The sequence below is a fragment of the Capsicum annuum genome, chromosome 11 (assembly GCF_002878395.1).
Source record: "Capsicum annuum cultivar UCD-10X-F1 chromosome 11, UCD10Xv1.1, whole genome shotgun sequence".
NCBI classification, from domain to species: domain Eukaryota; kingdom Viridiplantae; phylum Streptophyta; class Magnoliopsida; order Solanales; family Solanaceae; genus Capsicum; species Capsicum annuum.
Genome location: NC_061121.1, coordinates 231,909,791 through 231,931,764, shown reverse-complemented (window position 1 = coordinate 231,931,764; position 21,974 = coordinate 231,909,791). Strand labels below are relative to the sequence as shown.

Genomic DNA, 21,974 nt, shown 5'->3' with positions numbered 1-21,974 from the left:
TTTTTTTTTTTTTTTTTTGTTTTTGGAGAGTTGAAATAGATAGAAATATGCAACAATCGGCTTAGGATGCGAGAGTTTAACTTCGCCTCCGTCACCTTAAGTCCGGCCAATTTTACTTGAAGACGGTGGACATCAGCTTAAGGTGCGAGAGTTTAACTTCGCCTCCGTCACCTTAAGTCCGACCAATTTTACTTGAAGACGATGGACGTCAGCTTAAGGTGCGAGAGTTTAACTTCGCCTCCGTCACCTTAAGTCTGACCAATTCTACTTGAAGACGGTGCAGTGATTTTCTGTAAGTATGGGCCCTTTTCAATGTTCAGCTTAGGGTGCAAAGGGACAAATCTTGTCCACCTTAAGGCATGAAAATTTCGATATCCTTTTAAGAATAAATCTGCGAGAGGCTAGCTTAAGGTGCAAAGGGACAAATTTTTTCCACCTTAAGGCAAGAAAATTTTGAGATCCTTTTAAGGATAAACCCGTTAGAGGCCAGCTTAAGGTGCTAAGGGATAATTTTTGTCCACCTTAAGGCATGGAAGTTTTGATATTCTTTTAAGGATAAACCCGTTAAAGGCCAGCTTAAGGTGCAAAGGGACAATTTTTGTCCACCTTAAGACATAAAAATTTTGAGATCCTTTTAAGGATAAATCCGTTAGAGGCCAACTTAAGGTGTAAAGGGACAACTTTTGTCCACCTTAAGGCATGAAAATTTCGATATCCTTTTAAGGATAAACCCATTAGAGACCATCTTAAGGTGCAAAGGGACAACTTTTGTCCACCTTAATCCATGGAAACTTCAGTTACCTTTTAGTTATAGGCTTGGAGAACTTTAGCATTTCAAATTCCATTAAAGAAACTCTTTTTTTTTTTTCGACGGGTTGCCCCCATTGAGTCACAAAAATTTGGAGTAAGTCCAAAATTAAAATAGTTTCATACTTGGCGTCCATATGACAGACACTGTAGGAACATCTTTTTTTGACACTCATGCAACTGAACTCGGAATGAGATTCCAAGCACCTATGTACCTCAATGAAGAGGATCAAGTCACAACGTAGTTCTGGGTGAGTGTTTTTTTTGTGTGTGTGTCCTAACTTTTCCCTAGGCCGCCTCTTTCGAGGTTTTCAACCTAGCGGACTTTTATTTTTTTTTTTAGCCGTACACAGTTTATACTCTTACGGGCCAGGAGTGGACATGCAGTTTATACTCGTGTATTAAGGAGTGCACATACAGTTTATACTCATGCCTTAAGGAGTGTACATGCATTTTATACTCGTTCCTTAAGGAGTGTACATGCAGTTTATACTCATGCCTTAAGGAGTGTACATGCATTTTATACTCGTGCCTTAAGGAGTGTCATCTCCCTTCAAGGATAGTACTTCTTCAAGAACTTGGCATTGATGGGGTCAATCCTCACGCCATCTGCATCAACAAGCTTGTAAGAACCATTTGAATATGCCTCTTATACGACATATGGTCCATCCCACTTCAAGCTGAATTTGCCCCCAGATTTATGAGAAGTGATAATGGGCCTTCTTACTGCAAGAACTTGATCTCCAACTTGGAAGCACCTCAAGCGAACCTTTTTGTTGAAAGAACGAGATAGCTGGGATTGATAGCATTCAAGATTTTGTTGAGCCTCCAGCCTCTTCTCATTAAGAACTTCTAACTCTGAAAGATGCAACTTAGAATTTTCTTCATCGGTGAGCCCTTCTTGAATAGCCAGTCTCAAAGAAGGTATTTGATGCTCAAGTGGTAGGACTGCTTCAACTCCAAAAGCAAGTGAGTATGGGGTTGCTTGTGTTGGTGTACGGTAAGTTGTCCTATACGCCCATAAAACATCTTTCATTTGCTCATGCTAGTCTCGTTTGGATTTGGAGATGAATTTCTTCAACAAGTTGCATAAAGTCTTATTGAAGGCTTCAGCTAGACCATTGGTGGCAGCATGATACATTGAAGACTTAAGTTGCTTGAAGCCAAAGAGGTCACAAATCTTGTTCATCAACTTGTTATCAAATGGCTTGACATTGTCAGTTATTATATATTGAGGGTTTCCAAAGTGGTAAATGATATTCACTCGGATGAAGTTCGCAACATTTTCTTTCTTTACTTCCTTGAGAGCAACAGCTTCGGCCCATTTTGAGAAGTAATCTATCTCAGCCAAGATGTATAAATGTCCACCAGAAGACTTTGGTAGTGGACCAACAACATCCATTCCCCAAGCATTGAATGGCCAAGATGCAGTTGGATGTAGCACCTCTGGAGGTTGATGTATAAAATTTGCATGGAATTGGAAAGTTTTGCATCTTATCGCGTAGTCCAAGCAATCTTTCACCATCGTTGGCCAATAATATCCCATCTTTTTAATGTGAAAATGGAGCTTCGGTCCAGACTGATGTGATCCACAAACTCCCGAGTGCGCTTCTTGCAAAGCTTAAATTGCTTCTTCCTCTCCCAAATATCGTAAGAGTACTCCTTCAAATGATCTTCTGTACAGTGTGTCTTTGTAGTAAAAGAAGCGAGGTACACGACGACGAATGTCAGTCTTTCTCCTTGGATCTTCTGAAAGTATCCCATAACATAAGTAATCAATAATATGTTGTCGCCAATCTTCTTTTACAGCTTCAGACATGGCAACGAGGCATTCAACCTTGTTTCCACATCCTCATCTGACAGCGGTACTACCCATTCTTGGCGGACAGTAACTTGGGTCTGATTTGGAAGAGTTAGGGTTGAGGCTAGAGCAGCTAGGGCATCAGCTTGCTTATTTTTTCTCCTTGGCACATGTTGAAGGGTTACTCCTCCAAGCCACCCCATCAACTTCTGTATATAATCATGGCATGGTCGCAGCTCAGACTTTCTGACTTCATAGCTTCCCAAAAGCTGTTTGATCACCAATTGGGAGTCACCAAAGACTTGTAATTACAGTTGCTTCATGTCCACTACCATCTCGAGTCCAAGTATTAAAGCTTGATATTCAGCAACATTATTAAAGCAACGATTTATTAGGGTAAAAGAGTATGGGATGACCTCTTCTAGTGGAGTGATGAATACTACCCCAGCACCAGCTCCATCTCGATGTGCGGCACCATCAAAGCACATCTTTCATGGGGGTCTAGCTTCAATGACCATTACATATTCATCAGGAAGTTCATCGCTCAGTTCCTAATCATCAGGTATCGAGCGGTCTGCTAAGAAGTCAGCCAATGCTTGTCCCTTTATGGCCTTTTGTGGAACATACACAATCTCAAACTATTGAAATTGAAGGTACTATCTTGCAAGTCGGTCACTAAGGACAGGTTTCGATATTACAAACTTGATGGGATTTGCCCTAGACACGAAATGAACCACATAAGCTTGAAAGTAGTGTTTCATCTTTTGAATTAAGAAGGCCAATGCCAACCATAACTTTTCAATTGGAGAATACTTTAGCTCCTTTGGTGTCATCATTCTGCTCAGATAGTAAAGAGAGTGTTTTTTTCCTTTACTATTTTCTTGAGCCAGTAGTGCTCCAACCGACCTTTCTTGTGCCGCGACATAGAGTATCAACGGCTTCCCAAGTATGGGTGCCGCAAGAACTGTTGATTTTATTAAGTACGATTTGATACTCTCAAAGACATTACTACAAGTTTGGTCTCATTTGAAGGGAGTGTCCTTCTTCATAAGACGACTAAATGATTGACATTTTCCAGCCAGGTTTGAGATGAACCTCCTTAAATATGCTAGCCTTCCTTGAAGGCTTTTTAACTCATGAATATCCCGAGGATCGGGCATCTTCAAAATTGCATCAATTTTAGCTTGATCAATTTCAATTCCTCGGTGTCGCACAATGAAGCCAAGAAATTTTCCTGAAGTAACTCCAAAGGCATACTTCAATGGATTCATCCTATGTTGATATCTTTGAAGTAACTCGAATACCATTTTTAGGTCTTTTAAGTGGTCGTCTCTCTTTCTTGACTTCACCACTAGATCATCCACATAGCATTCAACATCTTTATGGAGCAGGCCGTCAAAGATGTTCTGCATAGCCCTTTGATAAGTGGAGCCAGCGTTCTTCAAATCAAAAGGCATCATCTTGTAGAAATAAATACCTTTAGGCGTACGAAATGCAGTGAGTTCTTCATCCTTTGGCGCCATACGATTTGATTGTAGCCGGATGAACCATCCAAGAAGGACATTGCCTCATAACCAATGGTGGCATCAATCATTAACTCCGGTATGGGGATTGGAAAATCATCCTTAGGGCATGCATTGTTGAGATCTCGAAAGTCAACACAAACTCGAATTTGGCCATTCTTTTTCCGTACTGGAACAATACTTGAAATCCACGTGGGATATTTGACTTCACGAATAAAGCCAGCTTCAATAAGTTTGTTAACTTCATTTTCGATCAGTGGAACCAACTCCGACCTAAAGCGTCTTTGGGCTTGCTTAATAGGACGAGCACCATTCTTGACTGCCAACTGATGGACCGCTACTTTTGGATCTAAGCCAGGCATTTCCTTATAGCTCTAGGAGAAGACATCCATATATTCTTTGAGTATGTCCATATAAGCGATTTCTTCCCCTACTTCTAGAAACTCACTCAGGTAAGTTGGTCTTGGTTCTTCATCGGTTCCAAGATTAACTTCCTTTAAGGGATCTATTGTGGCCTTTACTCCTTCTTCAAGTTGTGATAGAGTATCTCCCGCATCTTCCTCCTCTTGAGGATCATCGTCATTGACAGATATATGACAACACCAAAAGACATTTTCTATTTCTTCATCAACCTTTATTTGAGACGAGATGTCTTTCTCGTTCTGAGTTGTAACATGATATGAGGAGCCAACACTCTCTCCATCTTCTTCGTGTTTCTTGGTATAAACCACAGTATGCGCCTTCGCTTTTAACACCTCGTTGCATGAAACTACCAATTCCGTCTGTCGCTTCATTCTAGAAGGAATCAAACTTTAGAAATCCTTCTAGATTTTAAATGAAGAGTGATGCATCTTTCGTTAACGACTTCTTTGACTCTTGTTGTTTTTCTTCTTATTTATAGCACCCAGCCTTTCGAACACAGAAGTTCTTGCGGTTGATTCTCCAAGTCGATCAAATACGGAGGATCTTTTATTAGCGGCAGTGGATTCTTCTTCCACGGTGATGTAATTACTGACTGCCTTTCTTATGGAGATGTGAATTGAAGGTGGCTGTGCGTATCCTAGCCCTTCACGTGCTTGCCTGGTATTACCCTCCGATGGAAGTTTGCCCAACCTTAATGGCTCATTAGGATTATATCCAGCCTTTACAAATAGCTTGTATGCATTTGGATCAAATCCCTCTTTTGTACGCTTCGGAGGAAGTGCCATATCTGGTGGCGGATTTTGAGCCACAGATTCCCCAAGTAGCCTTGAGGATGGATTTATTGCATCAATCTTCCTGATAGGTAAAGTTAGCCCCTTTAGCACATTATCTTGGGCATCAGGTGAGTGATCTTCCTCTTTCTTTACCTTTGGCACGTAGCGAAGAACAGGAGTTGCCTTCTTTTTCGTAAGAGTGATGCTTTCTTTATTCGAAGTGAAGAAGGGCTTCCTGTTGGCGAATTTTTTGATAGTCTCTGCGACCTTCTTAGATAGAAGATCATCACACTTGGTCTTGGTGACATCTTCAATCCTTTTCTTATCTACAATATGATTCTTTAAGTAGAATTTTGCATCAGCAAAATGTGACTCAGCTTCAGTGAATGGCTTGTCATCGGCGACTATCGCTCTTTCCACTCTGTTTTTGAGGTACTTCAAGCATTGATAGTAAGAGGACGAGATAATTTTGTTCCCGTGCACCCAAGGTCTACCAAGCAATACACTGTATGAAGTTTTGGCATCGATCACATACATCAATGGCTTTGATTAAAAATCATCCACACTAATCTCCAACTTGATACATCCCATGGCCCTATGGCCCCCTTGGTTGAAGCCTTGGATTATTATACAACTTTCGTCCAGTTCGCTAGTAGCGATGCCAAGTTCCTTCATCGTACGGATAGGTAGGATATTGACTCTAGATCCTTCATCTATCAAGATTTTATTGATCTTCTTTCCTAGAATTTAACCCACCATGTATAAGGGACGATTATGTAGGGTCTCACCAAGCAAAAGATCATTATTTGTGAATGTAATTTTGGTATCACACATATGTGCCTCTTCACTAAGAGTTTCAGCCAACCTTTCGGAAACTGAAGGAACTTCCATGGGTAGATTTTCACCCTTTGCCCCCTCTTTGGAGGTATTAAAACAAGACAAGGTTGACTTGGGCAGTCTTTACACGAATCCAACTCGGCAAGAATTCCTCTAAAGTCACCGAAAGCCGAAGTTTTGGGGGTGAAACTCCGTCACCCTCGTCTTCTTTGGGAGTTCAACTAACTTCTGTTTCCTTAGTTTCTTTACCACTCTCCTTTCGGTTAGTTGTTCGTACGTATCCTTTCGCAGACTCATCTTCTTGTGTCTGCGTCTAGTCACTAGAGTCCAACCTTCATCATCTTCTTTGTCAACCGAAGAACTATCAGGCTCTAATATCTCCTCACTATGCTCTTTGACACAAATTTTAACCGGGTCGAGCGAGCCAAAAGTGATAGAAATTTGATGAAAACTGGCTGTCTCATCGTCGAAGAAGATTTTCTTCTCTTTTGCCAGTTGCATAACTCTATCTTTAAAGACAGTATTTCTCTAGAGGATGACTTATGAGCCTGTGATATTTACAATAATTAGTTCCGACTTCGTTGGGACGCTTCATCTCTGGGATTTTGATGAGCTTATGCTGAAGGAGTTAATCGAAAATCTCAGCAAAATCAGAATCAAGGAAGGGATATTCCTTTTCTTGCATCTCCTTTAACGTTTTCTGATTTGGATGTGCTCCAGAAGTCATCTTTACACTTTGCTTCTTGCTCACCTTTATGGTGACTTTCACCGGAGACACATCAACATTCATGGATTCTTTGTTATCATTTTTTTGGGACAAACTTACCCCATCTCTTGGGTTCTTACTTTTCCTTTCCCCTTCGAGGGTCATGGATAAGCTCTCCTTCCTTTCCAATAGAAAACATGCTCAATTCCACATCGTGAGCACGAGTAGCTAACTCTTCATAGGATTTTGGCTTAATGCCTTCCAAGATATAGAGAAGCCCTCAGTACATTTCTTGGATGCACATCTCTATCGCAGAAGCTTCACTGAGCTTATCTTTACAGTTTAGGCTAGCATTTCTCCATCGATTGATGAAGTCAATGACTGGTTCGTCCTTTCTTTGCCGAGTATTTGTGACCTCTACCATGCTCATTGTACTCCTTGTGCTATAAAATCGATTCAAGAACTCATGTTCCAATTGCTCCCAACTATCGATGGAATTAGGCTCAAGGTCCGTATACCAATCAAAGGCATTTCCCTTTAGGAAACGAACAAACTGTTTGACAAGATAGTCACTGTAAGTTCCAGCATTATTACATGTCTCGACAAAGTGTGCGACATGTTGTTTCGGATTACCTTTGCCCTCAAATTGTTGAAATTTGGGGGGTTAATAGCCGGCAGGCATTTTGAGGCTATCTATTCTTGCAGTGTAAGGCTTGGCATATGCAAGGGAAGACTTGGTGACAATATCATACTTGTCTTTGAGGATCCCTTTAATAAATTCCCTCAATTGCCCAATCGGGATCATTCCCTCAGCAGAAACTTGCACCTCTTTAGTCGATGGCGTTTGTTTCACAGGATTTTCTATCTCATGAACCTCTGGAGCTTTTCCCTGCGCATGGCTAGATTCTCCGTCTATCAAGTCTTCCACCATATCCACTATCTTATCAATTTTAGCCTCTTGATTCTGAACATAGTTAGTCAGGCCTTCAATTGCCTTTGTCAAATTCGCAAGCTGCTCCTCCATAGACGAGGCATCATTTACCATTACTTGCATGATCACCGAAGATGTTGGAGAGTAACACGGATTATCACATAAGTTGATTTTTGAAGTGCTTAGCTTATGTGGAGTAAGTGGAGATGATGCATTTGTTGAACGACCATCGCTCTTGGCTCTAGAGTATTTGGAACCAAAATGCTCAAGTAGAGCTAAAGTCCTTTTCAGCGATTCGGCCACACTGCTTCCTCCTTCTGAAGCACTTGCATTGGATTTCGTTCCTTTCGAGGTAGAAGATCCAAAAACTGAAGCTGGAGCGGATGACACTGGATGTGTTTATTGTCCTAGCAAGCCTGCCTTGCTTCTTGTGACAGCTCCCAGGCTTCCGAAAGTAACACCAAGGATGCTTTCTACTTCAGCAGAGAACTTTGATTCTACAGCCTTGGAAGCAGTTGATTGAGAATTGACCTTCTTGGAAGTCATTTCGTTGTTCTTAAACTTCGAAGTATGAAAAGTTGAGATGAGAGGTAGAGATCGTCCCACTGAGCGTGCCAGTTTGTTTACAACATAATTTAAATTCATGGAAAATAAATTTTAACCACAAACAAAAATATGAAGAAACAAGAATTTTTTTATTGATAAACGATTGTGGTTACAAATCTGTTCCTCCCTTGATTCTTCTCTCTTAATTTCTCTCCGTAATTTGAGGGTCGTCAGTGGCTTATTCTCGAACATAGGATGATTTTGTAATTCGAGGGCTGTCAGTAGCTTATTCTCGAACATAGGATGATCTCTTTATGAATATCTCATGATTTTGTGGGATATTGGAGATCCTGATCTTTTTACGAATACCCATCATCTGAATTTTTCTCCGTAATTTGAGGGTTGTCAGTGGCTTATTCTCGAACATAGGATGATTTCGTAATTCGAGGGCCGTTAGTAGCTTATTCTTGAACATAGGATGATCTATTTATGAATATCCCATGATTTTATGGGATATTAAAGATCCCGATCTTTTTACGAATACCCATCAGCTTATGGGATATTCAAGATGGTTGATCTTTTTACGAATACCCATGAGTTTATGGGATATTCAAGATGGTTGATCTTTTTACGAATACCCATGAGTTTATGAGATATTCAAGATGTCTGTTTCAGGGAATATATTACCCTTTAAATAGGCGGGATTTAAGGTAAAGTAGCCTCCTAGAACGCTAACAGAATTTGAATTCTTCTTGAAGAGTTCACAAATTTTAGATATCTACAAATGCCCCTACTTCAAGGCTTGTCGAAGTGTAGATTTGATGACGAGTCTTGAAGTACCAATAGAGCTTCAATCTTTATGCGGTGGCTACAAATTTGCAAATCTGGAGAAAAGATGTAGGGCAGATTTGGTCCCACTGGGCGTACTAGAATTTGTTGGACAATGAGACCGAAAAATAAATAATTTGAGACAAGAAAATACTGCAACAATGAATTTTATTAATTTCAATGCGAGTGTTACAATCTCTATGAATGCTCTGATTCTCCTTTTCAAATATAAATTTAAGGGCTTGAATCTTAATCTTGAATTTGAACTTGATTTGTTGGACTTGAGGGACTTGATCTTGACTTGTGCTTGAATTTAAGGGCTTTTGAGCTTGTTCTTGAATATTGCGGTCTAGATCTTGAATCTTAATAAACTTGATTTGAATGCTTGAGCTTTCTAGAGAAATTATGGTGTTTGATCCACGAACTTTCTCTTGCTGCTTCTTAGAATTCTGGGGGTCTGGGGGCCTTCTTTCTAAATTATGAGCCCCTATTTATAGTTAGGAAAGGAAGAGCCATGATGAATATGGACTTCCTTTGACCAATCAAATTTAAGTGATGTGGCGCCTTTTATGGGGTTTTATTTCATGGGCCTGCTGCATCAGTTTGACATGTGGCACGGTCCTATCGGCTCCTTCACTTGACTTGGCATGCCACGTCATTTGACACATAGAGCTTATTTGGGCCTCTAGAATATGACAATATCTTGGGCTTATTAAAGTGAGTTCATCATTTGTAGCCCAAATTAATGGACTAACCCAATAAATATTGGGCCTTATTTAAATCCATACTTATTTGGACTTAAATAATTAATTTAATTATATTAATCCACAATATTTATTTGGGACTAATATATTTTGAATTTAATATAATCCGAATTTTGTACGGATTTAAATTTAATAAAATTGCATCGCCCACACTTAGTGTTTAAACGTTCATCCTCTAAGAATTTTAGTGCGCGAAAATTCAAATCGCATTAAAGCGCAACTTTTGATTAAAAATATACAAAAACAACAACATACCCAGTAAAATCCCATAAATAAGATATGAGAAGGGTAAAATTGACACCAACGAATAAAATCTCCTTGTGCTTCAGGACCCAATAGTAACAACAACGAACGTGCTAAACTATTAGTAGGAGTAGAAACTGCGGCAGTTAAAAAATTGCAGCCTTCCAAATAAGAACTGGCCAATCCATGGCTATACCATGAAGTTACAAAGGTGTGCCTATGAACCAACCCCTACAGCGAAATAGGCACAAGGAAAGAGCAATAGACCAGACCAGCCTACAAAAACGAAAACGGTCCCTCCGTAACCAGTCATCCATAATATCAAATAAATCACTTTCGTCTTTGATAAACTTACCAATGGTCACTACCTCGAGAAGATAGAGAGACTATTTTTAAAAGCCCCCCGGCTCAAGTGCAGCAGCCTAATTAAAAAAAAAAAATTGAAATTCCAAACTATATTCTTACATGCCTTAATCTACCGTTAATTCCTCCTTTCATCAACGGCCAATCTCCACAATCCACAAAAACCACATCCACCCAATAAAAAATCTCCACGTGTACAAATCCTCCAGCTCTCAAATCCAACAAATCTCAGCCGTCCAGTGATCCTGATCTATTGAAAATTACAAAAATTAGGGGTGGCATGGTATGATATATACCGAATTACCATACCGAACCGAAATTTTTGATACAGTGGTTTTGGGTATTATGGTATTTGGTATGGTATATGGTATATATTTTAAATTTTTTTAGTATATGGTATGATATACGGTATTTACAAATGACATACCGAAATACCGAATATCATACTGAAGTATATATAGTTACATAAGTAACTTATATATATATATATATACACACACGGAAAAAAAAAATACTTAGTATTAGTATAAAAATGTTTAGATTTTAAAACTTACGCTACTCTATCTTTGATTGAAATGTTTTTTTGGTGTAACTGGCTAATAAAAGGAATTGTTTGTACTTCATTTTTAATATTTCTACATGTGTAATGTATTTTTATGATGCAATTAAGACGTGCTTTTGAAAAGTCGAAGTAATAATACTCTAGTATACGTGTATATATTGTCAAAGTTAAACAAACTATGGTTAACGATTATCATACCGCAAAATACCAAAACCAAACGTCAAAATACCGAACCATACCGAATTAATATGGTATGATAATGGTATAATGTTTTTAAAAACCGAAACAAAATTTTCTAGCATGCAACTTTACAAATATACATTGTATATGAATAATACACTCTGCAGTATACAATTTTTATACAACTAGAGTTCTAAATTTCCCTAGACTTCTAGTCAATTTCAGCATGTACATAATCAACAAAGATGAAATTCTTCTGCAGTTCATGGAGAATGTATGCCAATCCAGCGCTTATAATCGCTAACGAGCCCAAGATAATGCGTAGGTTAACGTCAGAAGGAATGCCAGCGGTTGCACAGCACACGAGTACTGTGCCGATTAGAAACTTTTGCAACCTCTCGAATGTGTAGTAAGCATTTCTGCAAGACGAACACTTGAGTGTATGTTGCTCGAATCTGTCCATCATCTGTAAATTTACATATTTTCGATCAACAATAACAACATACCTAGTATATTCCCACCAAGTGGGGTCTGGGGAGTGGAAGTGTACTCAGTCCATACCACTGCCTCAAATGTGAGATAGAGAGGCTGTTTCCGATAGACCCCACATATTTTCGATCAAGCATATAGTAAATCAAATTGTTTTGGATTAAGGCGTAGTAGTTGTTGTATGCTTTTGGTAACATGAAAATTTAGTCGCGATGGATTGAAGAAAGAGTAGCGGGATCGGAGTCCAAGAGTAGTACCTGGCGTTTGGACAAGACGGTAGAAGGCAGTGGTTGGTTGTCTGTGCTGCCGAACCATTCAGGTTGACTATTGCCATGCCGTCTAAGCCAATTTCGGAAAGCCAAGACGAAACGATCAGCTTGAGTGGGTGTAAATGTGAGTTTTGTATAATCCTTGTTGACATCAGTACCATTCTCTTTCGACTTTGAAAGAAAAATCTTTTCTTGACCTTGAAGAACAATCATATCACCATCATACACCTTATTCGAAGTCCAGTGTTCTTGCCATCTCGGAAAAACCTATTGTCCGAACATCATGAAAATTCCACGTCATCATTATATAATCGTTAGCCTTCCGACACCCAACTGAACAAAATCAACGTTAATGCTACGACAACAAATCAACTTTGAAGTCCGAAAAGAGACAAGCAGGAAAGAGTATCTTATATGATAGATTTTGCACCATGAATATGAGCTTCCAACTAATGCATTTGCGGTTTCTTCTAGACGAAGTATCAGGCAACCAAGTTACGTTGAAAGAGAGAAGGATTGCTAACACACACACTTTCCACTATTTTTAACTTCACCGAGTCCCTCATTTGTGTGCATAGTTTGCAAATCACATGAGAGAAGACACTTGATTTGAACTAGTCTCTACAAAAGTTGATTTTCCCAAATTGTGAGATAAGAAATGCACGGACCAAGTAATAATATTTTTCTACGTTATGCTGATCTATCGACAAAATGAGAGAAAAGATGGAGCTATATACCACCAATATGCTTTGGTTTTTTGGATTTTGTAAGTAACATTAAATGTTTCACCACCTCAACCTCATGTTCCCAAGATTGAACTTGTTTACGGACATGAATGAACAACTTTCTTTTGTTTCCAAGGACCTCTTCCCATTGTGTAAAGTTATATAAGAAAATATTGTACACCATACGGCAAAAGCTAATCTCTAGATGAACAAAAATACTTGTAGTATTTAATTGCAAACTCCATTTTGTTTCCAGAAGGTGTGTAATACAAGCGTAGAGGAGATTGGCTGCGGATCAGACACCACGATTTTGAATTATTACCCTCTTTTCTGAAGCCGGCAATCAGATTTTGATAAACAATTGACAGATAAAATGTCGCTGAAGCACATAAGCTGAGTCACTAGGAAGTAGGAAAGATAGCACATAGAAGAGCCGAATTTCCACAGATAATTGTAAAATGGGTGCATTATTACCTGCCACCAAGCAGGCCCGGGCACTGCAAACTGGAAGAAGTTTCGAGCACTGCAAACAATTGATCGGGTCTTTCCTGGTGCCATTGGTACATTGAAGGAACAAATCCATATCACCCACTTCTGATCTCCCACGATTGGAAGCTTCGTGTCGATCTCTATTCTGTACAAATTTCCAATGAGACCTTAGTCATACAGGTTGTCAAATAGTTGCAGAATGAATGCAGCTAACATTTACATAGAACAGATAAATCATGCATGCACACCAAACAAGAAGGACATGGCAAACTGCCATTTATCAATGCCTGCAAAGCCTCGGACAAACGGGACCGTGCACCAGGTTTTGAAAGCTTTCAACCCATGATTTCTATATAAAAATCTTTACACTAAATGATCAAAACAATTACTAGCATTTATTAACCTTACAGAACCCAAGTGTTAAACGGGATATAATGCCCACGGACATAAATACATAATGCTACTGATCAACAACACCCAACTTGTTGGCAGATAATGGACTTCGTAATCACTAATAATTGATACATTGCTTGCCTTGATAGTCAAGAAAGATGATCTATTTTAGGATGATGAACTTACTTATTCATGGAGTAACAAGGTGCGACAAATTTTGCACTAATTTTTGGTTTATCATTGTTTGCACCGGCAAAACCCCAGGGTCCAGAGGCCTCCATCTTGAATGGCAAGGGCTTGGCTCTATCACGCCTTCCAGTAACCTGTAAAATATAAATGAGTATGCTAAAAGAATTTCATTGTTGGACACTGAGCAAGCTGCAGCAGTGGGGTATGTAACAACCCCTATGATAATAAAGGTTGACAACTTTATTAGTAGTGTATATAACTGTTTATTCCCAACGAGATGCATACGTATAGAAGAGCTGATTCTTGCCTTCTTGACTTCTGTCTCAAACCCACCACCATCCTCTGATTAATCTTTTTTTTTTTTTTTTTTTTTGAAACTGGTAAATATTGTATTCCTCAGCATTACGGGTATGCTGGCGACCTCCAAAAAGTGTCCATTACAGGCATCCTCTGATTGATCTGTTTCCATTTCTGATTGGCTACGGTAACTGACAAGCCTTACCACTCCCTGAACTCTGCCTCTCTGCTAAGTTTTGCATGATCAATATCCTATCCAGGTTTTCAGACGTCACTTGTTTATTCCTTCTTGTTATCTAGTTGTTTAGTACCAACTACCAAGTGCCCAACTAAATAGACTACATTCTATTTTTAGTACAAATTTACTTAAGCCCTTCATTTTGAATGGGAAGGTGTCTTATCTAAAAGTTCAATCACCTACAGACATCATCTCAACGATCACATATCACTTCATCAAAAGATTAACTCACTTTTGTATATTTCACCTATTAGTTTAAATGAATCTCTTAGAGACTCCAACTGGTAATTGATTGATATTTTCTTTTTAGGACCTTGCTAATCTAAGCTGTGACGACTCTTCACTTTTGATGTTGCACCCGTGTCGGATTCTCCAAAAATGCACTAGTTTTAGAGAATCCCAACGTACCCACCGACATTTTTGAACAGTCCGAGCAACATAGCGGCTAATAACTCGGGTCAACTATAGTGATATGGAAGGAGTCTCCATAGCATAGTTAGGAAGTGGCCATATAAAATAGTGGGACAAACAAGTTTATACAGTTAAGAGCATCAGTTTGCTGATTATTGAGCTTAATCTTTGATCGTTCGTTGAAGGTCCCAGTCAAGGCTAGTAACCAGTTTGCACTCAGTCCTTATCGCAAACTAGTGGAACTCATTTCAGTTTGAGCTTTCTTACTAGTTTGAACAACATATCATGCTGGTCTAATACTAACGCTGAACTCAGATCTACCCTGCAACGAGTAGAGCAAAACTTGATCTATGCTTGAAAATTAGTCAAGCTGAGTTTGAGACACTAAATTAGAAGTCACAGGGGAACAAATGTTGCATACTTACCTTGTGATGCGCAAAATCAATGTGAGAAGGATCAGAGACGTTCTCCATGAGAGTGTCATAGCCATAAAACAAATCACGCTGAATTGTCACTGTTGCAAACTCTGGCTTATCAAAATCTTCAGGCAACCTAGAAATATCCCATTAAACAACTAATCGAAATTATTTTAATTCCACTAAGAGTATAGGCAAGGTTACCGATTATAATATAAACCAAATCAGCCTCATTATCTCGATCAATGAGTTAATAACTTTTTTTTCGTGAAGGGGAAAGAAATGGGATTAACCACACATGAAGGACAGAGGGCCTCAACCCACTGAGATACCCTCTCAGCTCACCAAATCAGCCTTGTCATTGAACAACAGCTTAATAAAATACAAACAACGTATTAAACAAGTCACTATAGTAAAGATAACCGATTTGTATAATATAAACTAAGTACATAACTGATTAGTATAATACAAACTAAGTCCCTATAGTAAAGACAACCAATTAGTATATAATATAAACTAAGTCACCATAGTTACAGATAACCAAGTAGTATAATATAAACAACGTCACTGTAGTAAAAGATAACCGATTATTACAATATAAACTAAGCCCCTACAGTAAAGATAACCAATTAGTATAATATAAACTAGGTCACTATAATTACAGAGAAGTGACTAGTATAATATAAACTAAGTTACTTCAGTAAAAGATAACCGATTAGTATAATATAAACCAAGTCCCTATAGTAAAGATAACCAATTAGTCTAATATAAACTAAGTCAGTATAGTTACAGATAACTGATTAGTTTAATATAAACTAAGTCACTATAGTAAAGCAACCAATTATTATAAATATAAACTAAGTCACACTATAGTAAAGATAACCGATTAGTATAATATAAACTAAGTCACTATAGTAAAAGATTGGCTATTAGGATAATATAAACTAAGTCACTATAATAAAGACAACCAATTAGCATAATATAATATAAACTAACTTCACATGATTACTAAACAACGTAGTAGTTTAATAAACTAATCAAGAATCAACGGAAACTTACATAGGGGGCTTTGTTGCCTGAGCTCTCTCCCAACCATTCTCGTCAGGCCAAACAAAGAGTAGTCCTTGTGAAACCATAGTAGGAAATCTAGTAGCAGTGGCCCTCGGAGACTGAAACGCTTTAGCTTCAGGTCCTTCAGATGCAGCTTGAGGAATCCTTGTACAAGATCCGCAACCGTTAAATGACCATCCATGATATGAACACTGCAAATGCCCATTTTCATCTAATCTCCCTTCCTACAAACAAAAACGAAAAAATACCCATACATCAAAACCATCATTTTTTTTTTCCAATTTTTAAGGAGTGAAGTATCTTTATTTTTCAAGTTTCGTATCTGAACTATGTGTGCGAGTTTCCTAACTAAACTATCACCAATTATTTATCGAAACCTAAGCGGCGCAGACTCTTCACTTTCAATGTCGCACCCGTGTCGGATTCTTCAAAATACACTAGTTTTGGCGAATCTGACATGCACCCATTGACATTTTTGACGAGTACGAGCAACATACATCGAAACACACCCAATTATCAATTATTCACTTTCCTACCTAAAATATCAGCATCCTTCAAGAAGGAAAAGTGAACAATCTAGCTGAACTATCACCAATAATTTATCAAAACGCACCCTTAACTCTCAACTATTCAGTTTTCCTACCTGATATATATTATTGTTGTCCATGTAGGAAAAGTGAAGTATCACCAACTATTTATCAAAATACACCTTAACTATCAATTGTTCAATTTCCTACGTGAAATATTACCATCATCAGGTGGAAAAAGTGAAGAATCACCAAAATTATTTACCGAAACACTGCTTGTCTATCAATTATTCATTTTTTCTACCTGAAATATCAACATTGTTCAGGTAGGAAAACAAACAATCAATAGGTGAGATATGTTTTGATAAATAATTGGTAATAGTTTAGGTAGAAAATTCGCACACATGATACTTCTGCTACAAAACTCAAAGTATTGGAATACCTTTGCGGTATTTTTGATCATTAACACATCTAAAGACTAAAATATCTCGATTTTTCAAATTTCATACTTGATAGTATCACGTGTATGAGTTTTCTACATGAACTATCACCAACTATTCATCAAAACACATCTCAACTGCCAATTGTTCACTTTCCCTACTTGTAATATCACCCATCGTTCAACTAAGAAAAGTAAAACAGTTAATACGAAACTCAAAAAAGCGGGACACTTTAGCAGTATTTTTGATCATTTAACTCATTTGTAAGCAAAATAGAGAAGTGGGGTGTATTGGATATTTACAGATAGCGGAGCAAAACAATGAGGGCATTTATCATCTAAAGCAACCCACAGAGACCCAGATTTATCAAACCAAAGAACGATATCCCTATCAAGTAGCTGAAAGGGTGTATGCAAAGTAGCGTCAAGATCTTCAACAGGTGAAACTGGATACCAGTTATCCCTCCAAAGAAAACTTCGAATACGAAGACGAATCTTGTTTATCATCTACCGTATCACGTGTACGAGTTTACTATCTAAACTATCAACAATTATTTATCAAAATACACCTCAATTATTCACTCCTTTTATAGCTGACATACTACCATCGTTTAGGTAGGAAACATGAACGGTTGATAGTTCAGACAAGACACTCACACACCTCGAACTATCACCAATATTTATCAAAATAAGCCTCAATTATTCACTCTTTTTCTAGCTGAAATATTAACATCGCTTAGGCAGGAAAAGTGAATAGTAGATAGTTCAGAAAACACACTCACACCTATCACGTATACGAGTTTATTACCTGAACCATCACCAATTATTTATCCAAAGCACGCCCCAACTAACACTTATTCGCTTTTTTCTAGCTGAAATATGACCATCGTTCAGGTAGGAACAACACACTCACACACCTATCATGTGTACGAGTTTTTTACCCAACAACAACAACAACAAAAAACCCAGTGCATTCCCACCTGGTGGGGTCTGGGGGGTAAGATGTACGCAGTCCATACCACTACTTCAAGAGAAGTAGAAAGGTTGTTTCCGATAGGCCCCCGGCTCAAGACAAGTCCACACCTAGTTTGAGTTTTCTACCCAAACTATCACAAATTATTTATCAAAATATACCTCAACTATCAACTATTCACTCCTTTTCTAGCTAAAATATTACCATCGTTTAGGTAGGAAACGTGAACAATTCATAGTTTGGACAGGACACTCACACACATATCACGTGTACGCATTTTCTACCTTAACTATCAAAATACACCTCAACTATCACTTATTCACATTTTTTCTAGCTGAAATATAGCCACCGTTCAGGTAGGAACAACACACTCACACACATACCACGCGTACGAGTATTCTACCTGAACTATTACCAATTATTTATCAAAATACACCTCAAATCACTTATTCACTTTTTTCTAGCCGAAACATTACCATCGTTCAGGTAGGAACAGCACACTCACACACCTATCACGTGTACGAGTTTTCTACCTGAACTATCACCAATTATTTATCAAAATACACCTCAACTATCAATTATTCACTTTTTCTAGCTAAAATATTAATCCTACCATCGTTTAGTTAGGAAACGTGAACAGTTGATAGTTCAGACAGGACACTCACATACCTATCACGTGTACGAGCTTATTACACGAACTATCACTGATTATTTATTAAAATACACCTCAACTATCAACTATTCACTTTTTTAGCTGTTCAGGCAGGAACAGCACACTCACACACCTATCACCAGTACGAGTTTTCCACCTGAACTATCACAAATTATTCATCAAAATACACCTCAACTATCAATTATTCATTCTTTTTCTAGCTAAAATATTACTCCTACCATCGTTTAGGTAGGAAACGTGAACAGTTGATAGTTCAGACAAGACACTCACATACCTATCACGTGTACGAGTTTATTAACTGAAGCTATCACTGATTATTTATCAAAATACACTTCAACTATCAACTATTCACTTTTTTAGCTGAAATATTACCATCGTTCAGTAGAAAACTCGCACACCAGCTTATTACCTAAACTATCACTGATTAGTTATCAAAATACTCCTCAACTATCAACTATTCACTTTTTTAGCTGAAATATTACCATCGTTCAGGTAGAAAACTCACACACCTAATAGTTTTAGTTTAGTTCAGCTATGAAACTCAAGAAACCGAGATACTTGGAAGATAAAATCATTTCAAAGCAAAATAGAGAAGTGGGTGTATTAGATATTTACAGATAATGGAGCAAGACGATGAGGGCATTTATCATCAAGCACAACCCACTGAAACCCAGATTTATCAAACCAAATAACCATATCCCTATTAAGTAACTGAAATGGTGTAGGCAAACTTGGATCAATATCTTCACCAAGCGAAACTGTATACCAATTATCCCTCCATGAAAACTCCGAATACGAAGACGAATCTTGTTCATCATCTACTGTATCACGTGTACGAGTTTATTACCTAAACTACCAACAATTATTTATCAAAATACACCTCAATTATTCACTCTTTTTCTAGCTAAAATATTACCATCGTTTAGGTAGGAAACGTGTACAGTTGATAGTTCATACAGTTCAGACACGACACTCACACACCTATCAGAGGTACGAATTTACTGTCTCATCGATCAACAATTATTTATCAAAATACACCTCAATTATTAACATCGTTTAGGTAGGAAACGTGAACAGTTGATAGTTGAGACAGTTCAGACAGGACACTCACACACCTATCACGTGTACGAGTTCATTACCTGAACTATCACCAATTATTTATCAAAATACAACTCAATTATTCACTCTTTTTCAAGCTGAAATATTACCATCGTTCAGGTAGGAACAACACACTCACACACCTATCACGTGTACGAGTTTTCTACCTGAAGTATCACCAATAATTTATTAAAAATACACCTCAACCATCAATTATTCACTTCTTCAGCTGAAATATTACCATCGTTCAGGTAGGAAACTCGCACACCTGAAACTCAAGAAAACCAAGATACTTGGAAGATAAAAATCATTTCAAAGCAAAATAGAGAAGTGGGGTGTATTAGATATTTACAGATAGTGGAGCAAGACGATGAGGGCATTTATCATCAAGAACAACCCACTGAGACCCAGATTTATCAAACCAGATAACCATATCCCTATTCAGTAGCTGAAATGGTGTAGGCAAACTTGGATCAAGATCCTCAACAAGCGAAACTGGATACCAATTATCCCTCCATGAAAACTTCGAATATGAAGACAAATCTTGTTCATCATCTTGTATAACAGTACTAGTAGATGATTCTTGTTCTTCAATAGGTGGTGTTGTTGGAGGTGCAGATACTCTAAGTGGTATAATTGGCCTGTCTTTTCTTGTTTTGAGTTGAAGAAAATTGTGGGGTTTGGTGATTGGGAGTGAAGAATGAACGGAAGAAGAAATTGAAAGAGTTGGTAATGGTGAGAATACTAACATACAAGAAGAAGAAGAAGCCATTGAGTTGATTCTTATTTTTTTTGTTTTTGAGTTACTAAAACGTATAATATATATATATATATATATATTCAAGATTTTCAATGGAAGAAGGCTTTGCGTGTAAGATATGAACAATGTGTTGAATTATGTTTGGTCTGTTTTTTTACGGTGTGCGGCGGATGGGGATGCTCCTTCCTTAATCAGAAGAGATTTCGGATTTGAGTTCTGGGTATGAAAAAATTCTTGGTAAAAAGCGTTTCTCCTCGAATGGGGTCCTATGCAGCGCGAATTTGGATTAGTCGGACTCCAATGTGAGTACCGACTAATTATGTATCATTATTTTCTTTTTGGTCCGTCCCAAAAAAATGTCGTCTTTACTTATTTGATAAATTTTTAAAGACACAATTATAATTTTACCCTTAGTTGTCTCACTTGATTTTAAAAATTATTATTCTTTTTTTTATTTGTCTTTTCAATTAAAAGTGGTTTCACTTGAATTTAACTACTATTATTCTTTTCTTTAAGAAGGGTAATTTTATAACTTTAACAAAGTCGATACTTATTTCTTAAATATCGTCTCCAATCAAATAACCACACATAATTTGGGACGGAGGTAGTATATGTTTGTAAAGAGGGTCCAGAAAATAAAAGCTTTTTATTTTTATTTTCCATCCGTAGCGCTTCCTACCAAAAATTTTTCATACTCAGACTCCTATCAAGACAATTAAGGAGGAGGAACCCATTTATTTTTACTCTTTATTAAATTACAAATAATTCTTTATTTTGCAATTTCAGATACATAATTAACATTCGAATGCATAATTTTAAAATAGACATAAATAATAGCATTCACATACATAATTTTGAAATAAAGATACATAATTTTGAACTTTTAAAAATATAGTAATTAATTACTTCATTTTTTTTCTCGAAAACATTATTAGCATCCAGATATATAATTTTGATTACCAATATACATCAATTTCTGAAATTATGTAGTTGAGATACATAATACATTAATTAGACCAGATAGAGATATTTGGAAATTTATGGTTAATAGATGTTTTTAGAAACAAAAAAAGATTTAGGAAATTAATAGAAAAGGTATGAATTTTATGTAATTTAGTAGAGATAAACTGTGATGTTATGTAATTTTTTAAAATTTCTTTCGATACGAGGGATAACGGATAAATAATACCAAAATTAGTTTTAGTATGACTTATTTTATACAGAGATAAA

General features: G+C 37.5%; 1 protein-coding gene across 1 annotated transcript; it reads right to left on the bottom strand.

Annotated features, from left to right (window-relative positions):
• Positions 1 to 11,379: 11,379 nt before the first annotated feature.
• On the bottom strand, positions 11,380 to 20,788 carry LOC107847505 (pheophorbide a oxygenase, chloroplastic; the record flags this gene model as incomplete). The annotated part of the gene is given in 7 exon segments (NM_001324641.1): positions 11,380 to 11,753; positions 12,034 to 12,312; positions 13,245 to 13,404; positions 13,839 to 13,975; positions 15,213 to 15,339; positions 16,263 to 16,498; positions 20,337 to 20,788. Coding segments are annotated over 7 exon segments (1,614 nt in total). The 5' UTR covers positions 20,757 to 20,788.
• Between the last annotated feature and the right edge of the window lie 1,186 nt (positions 20,789 to 21,974).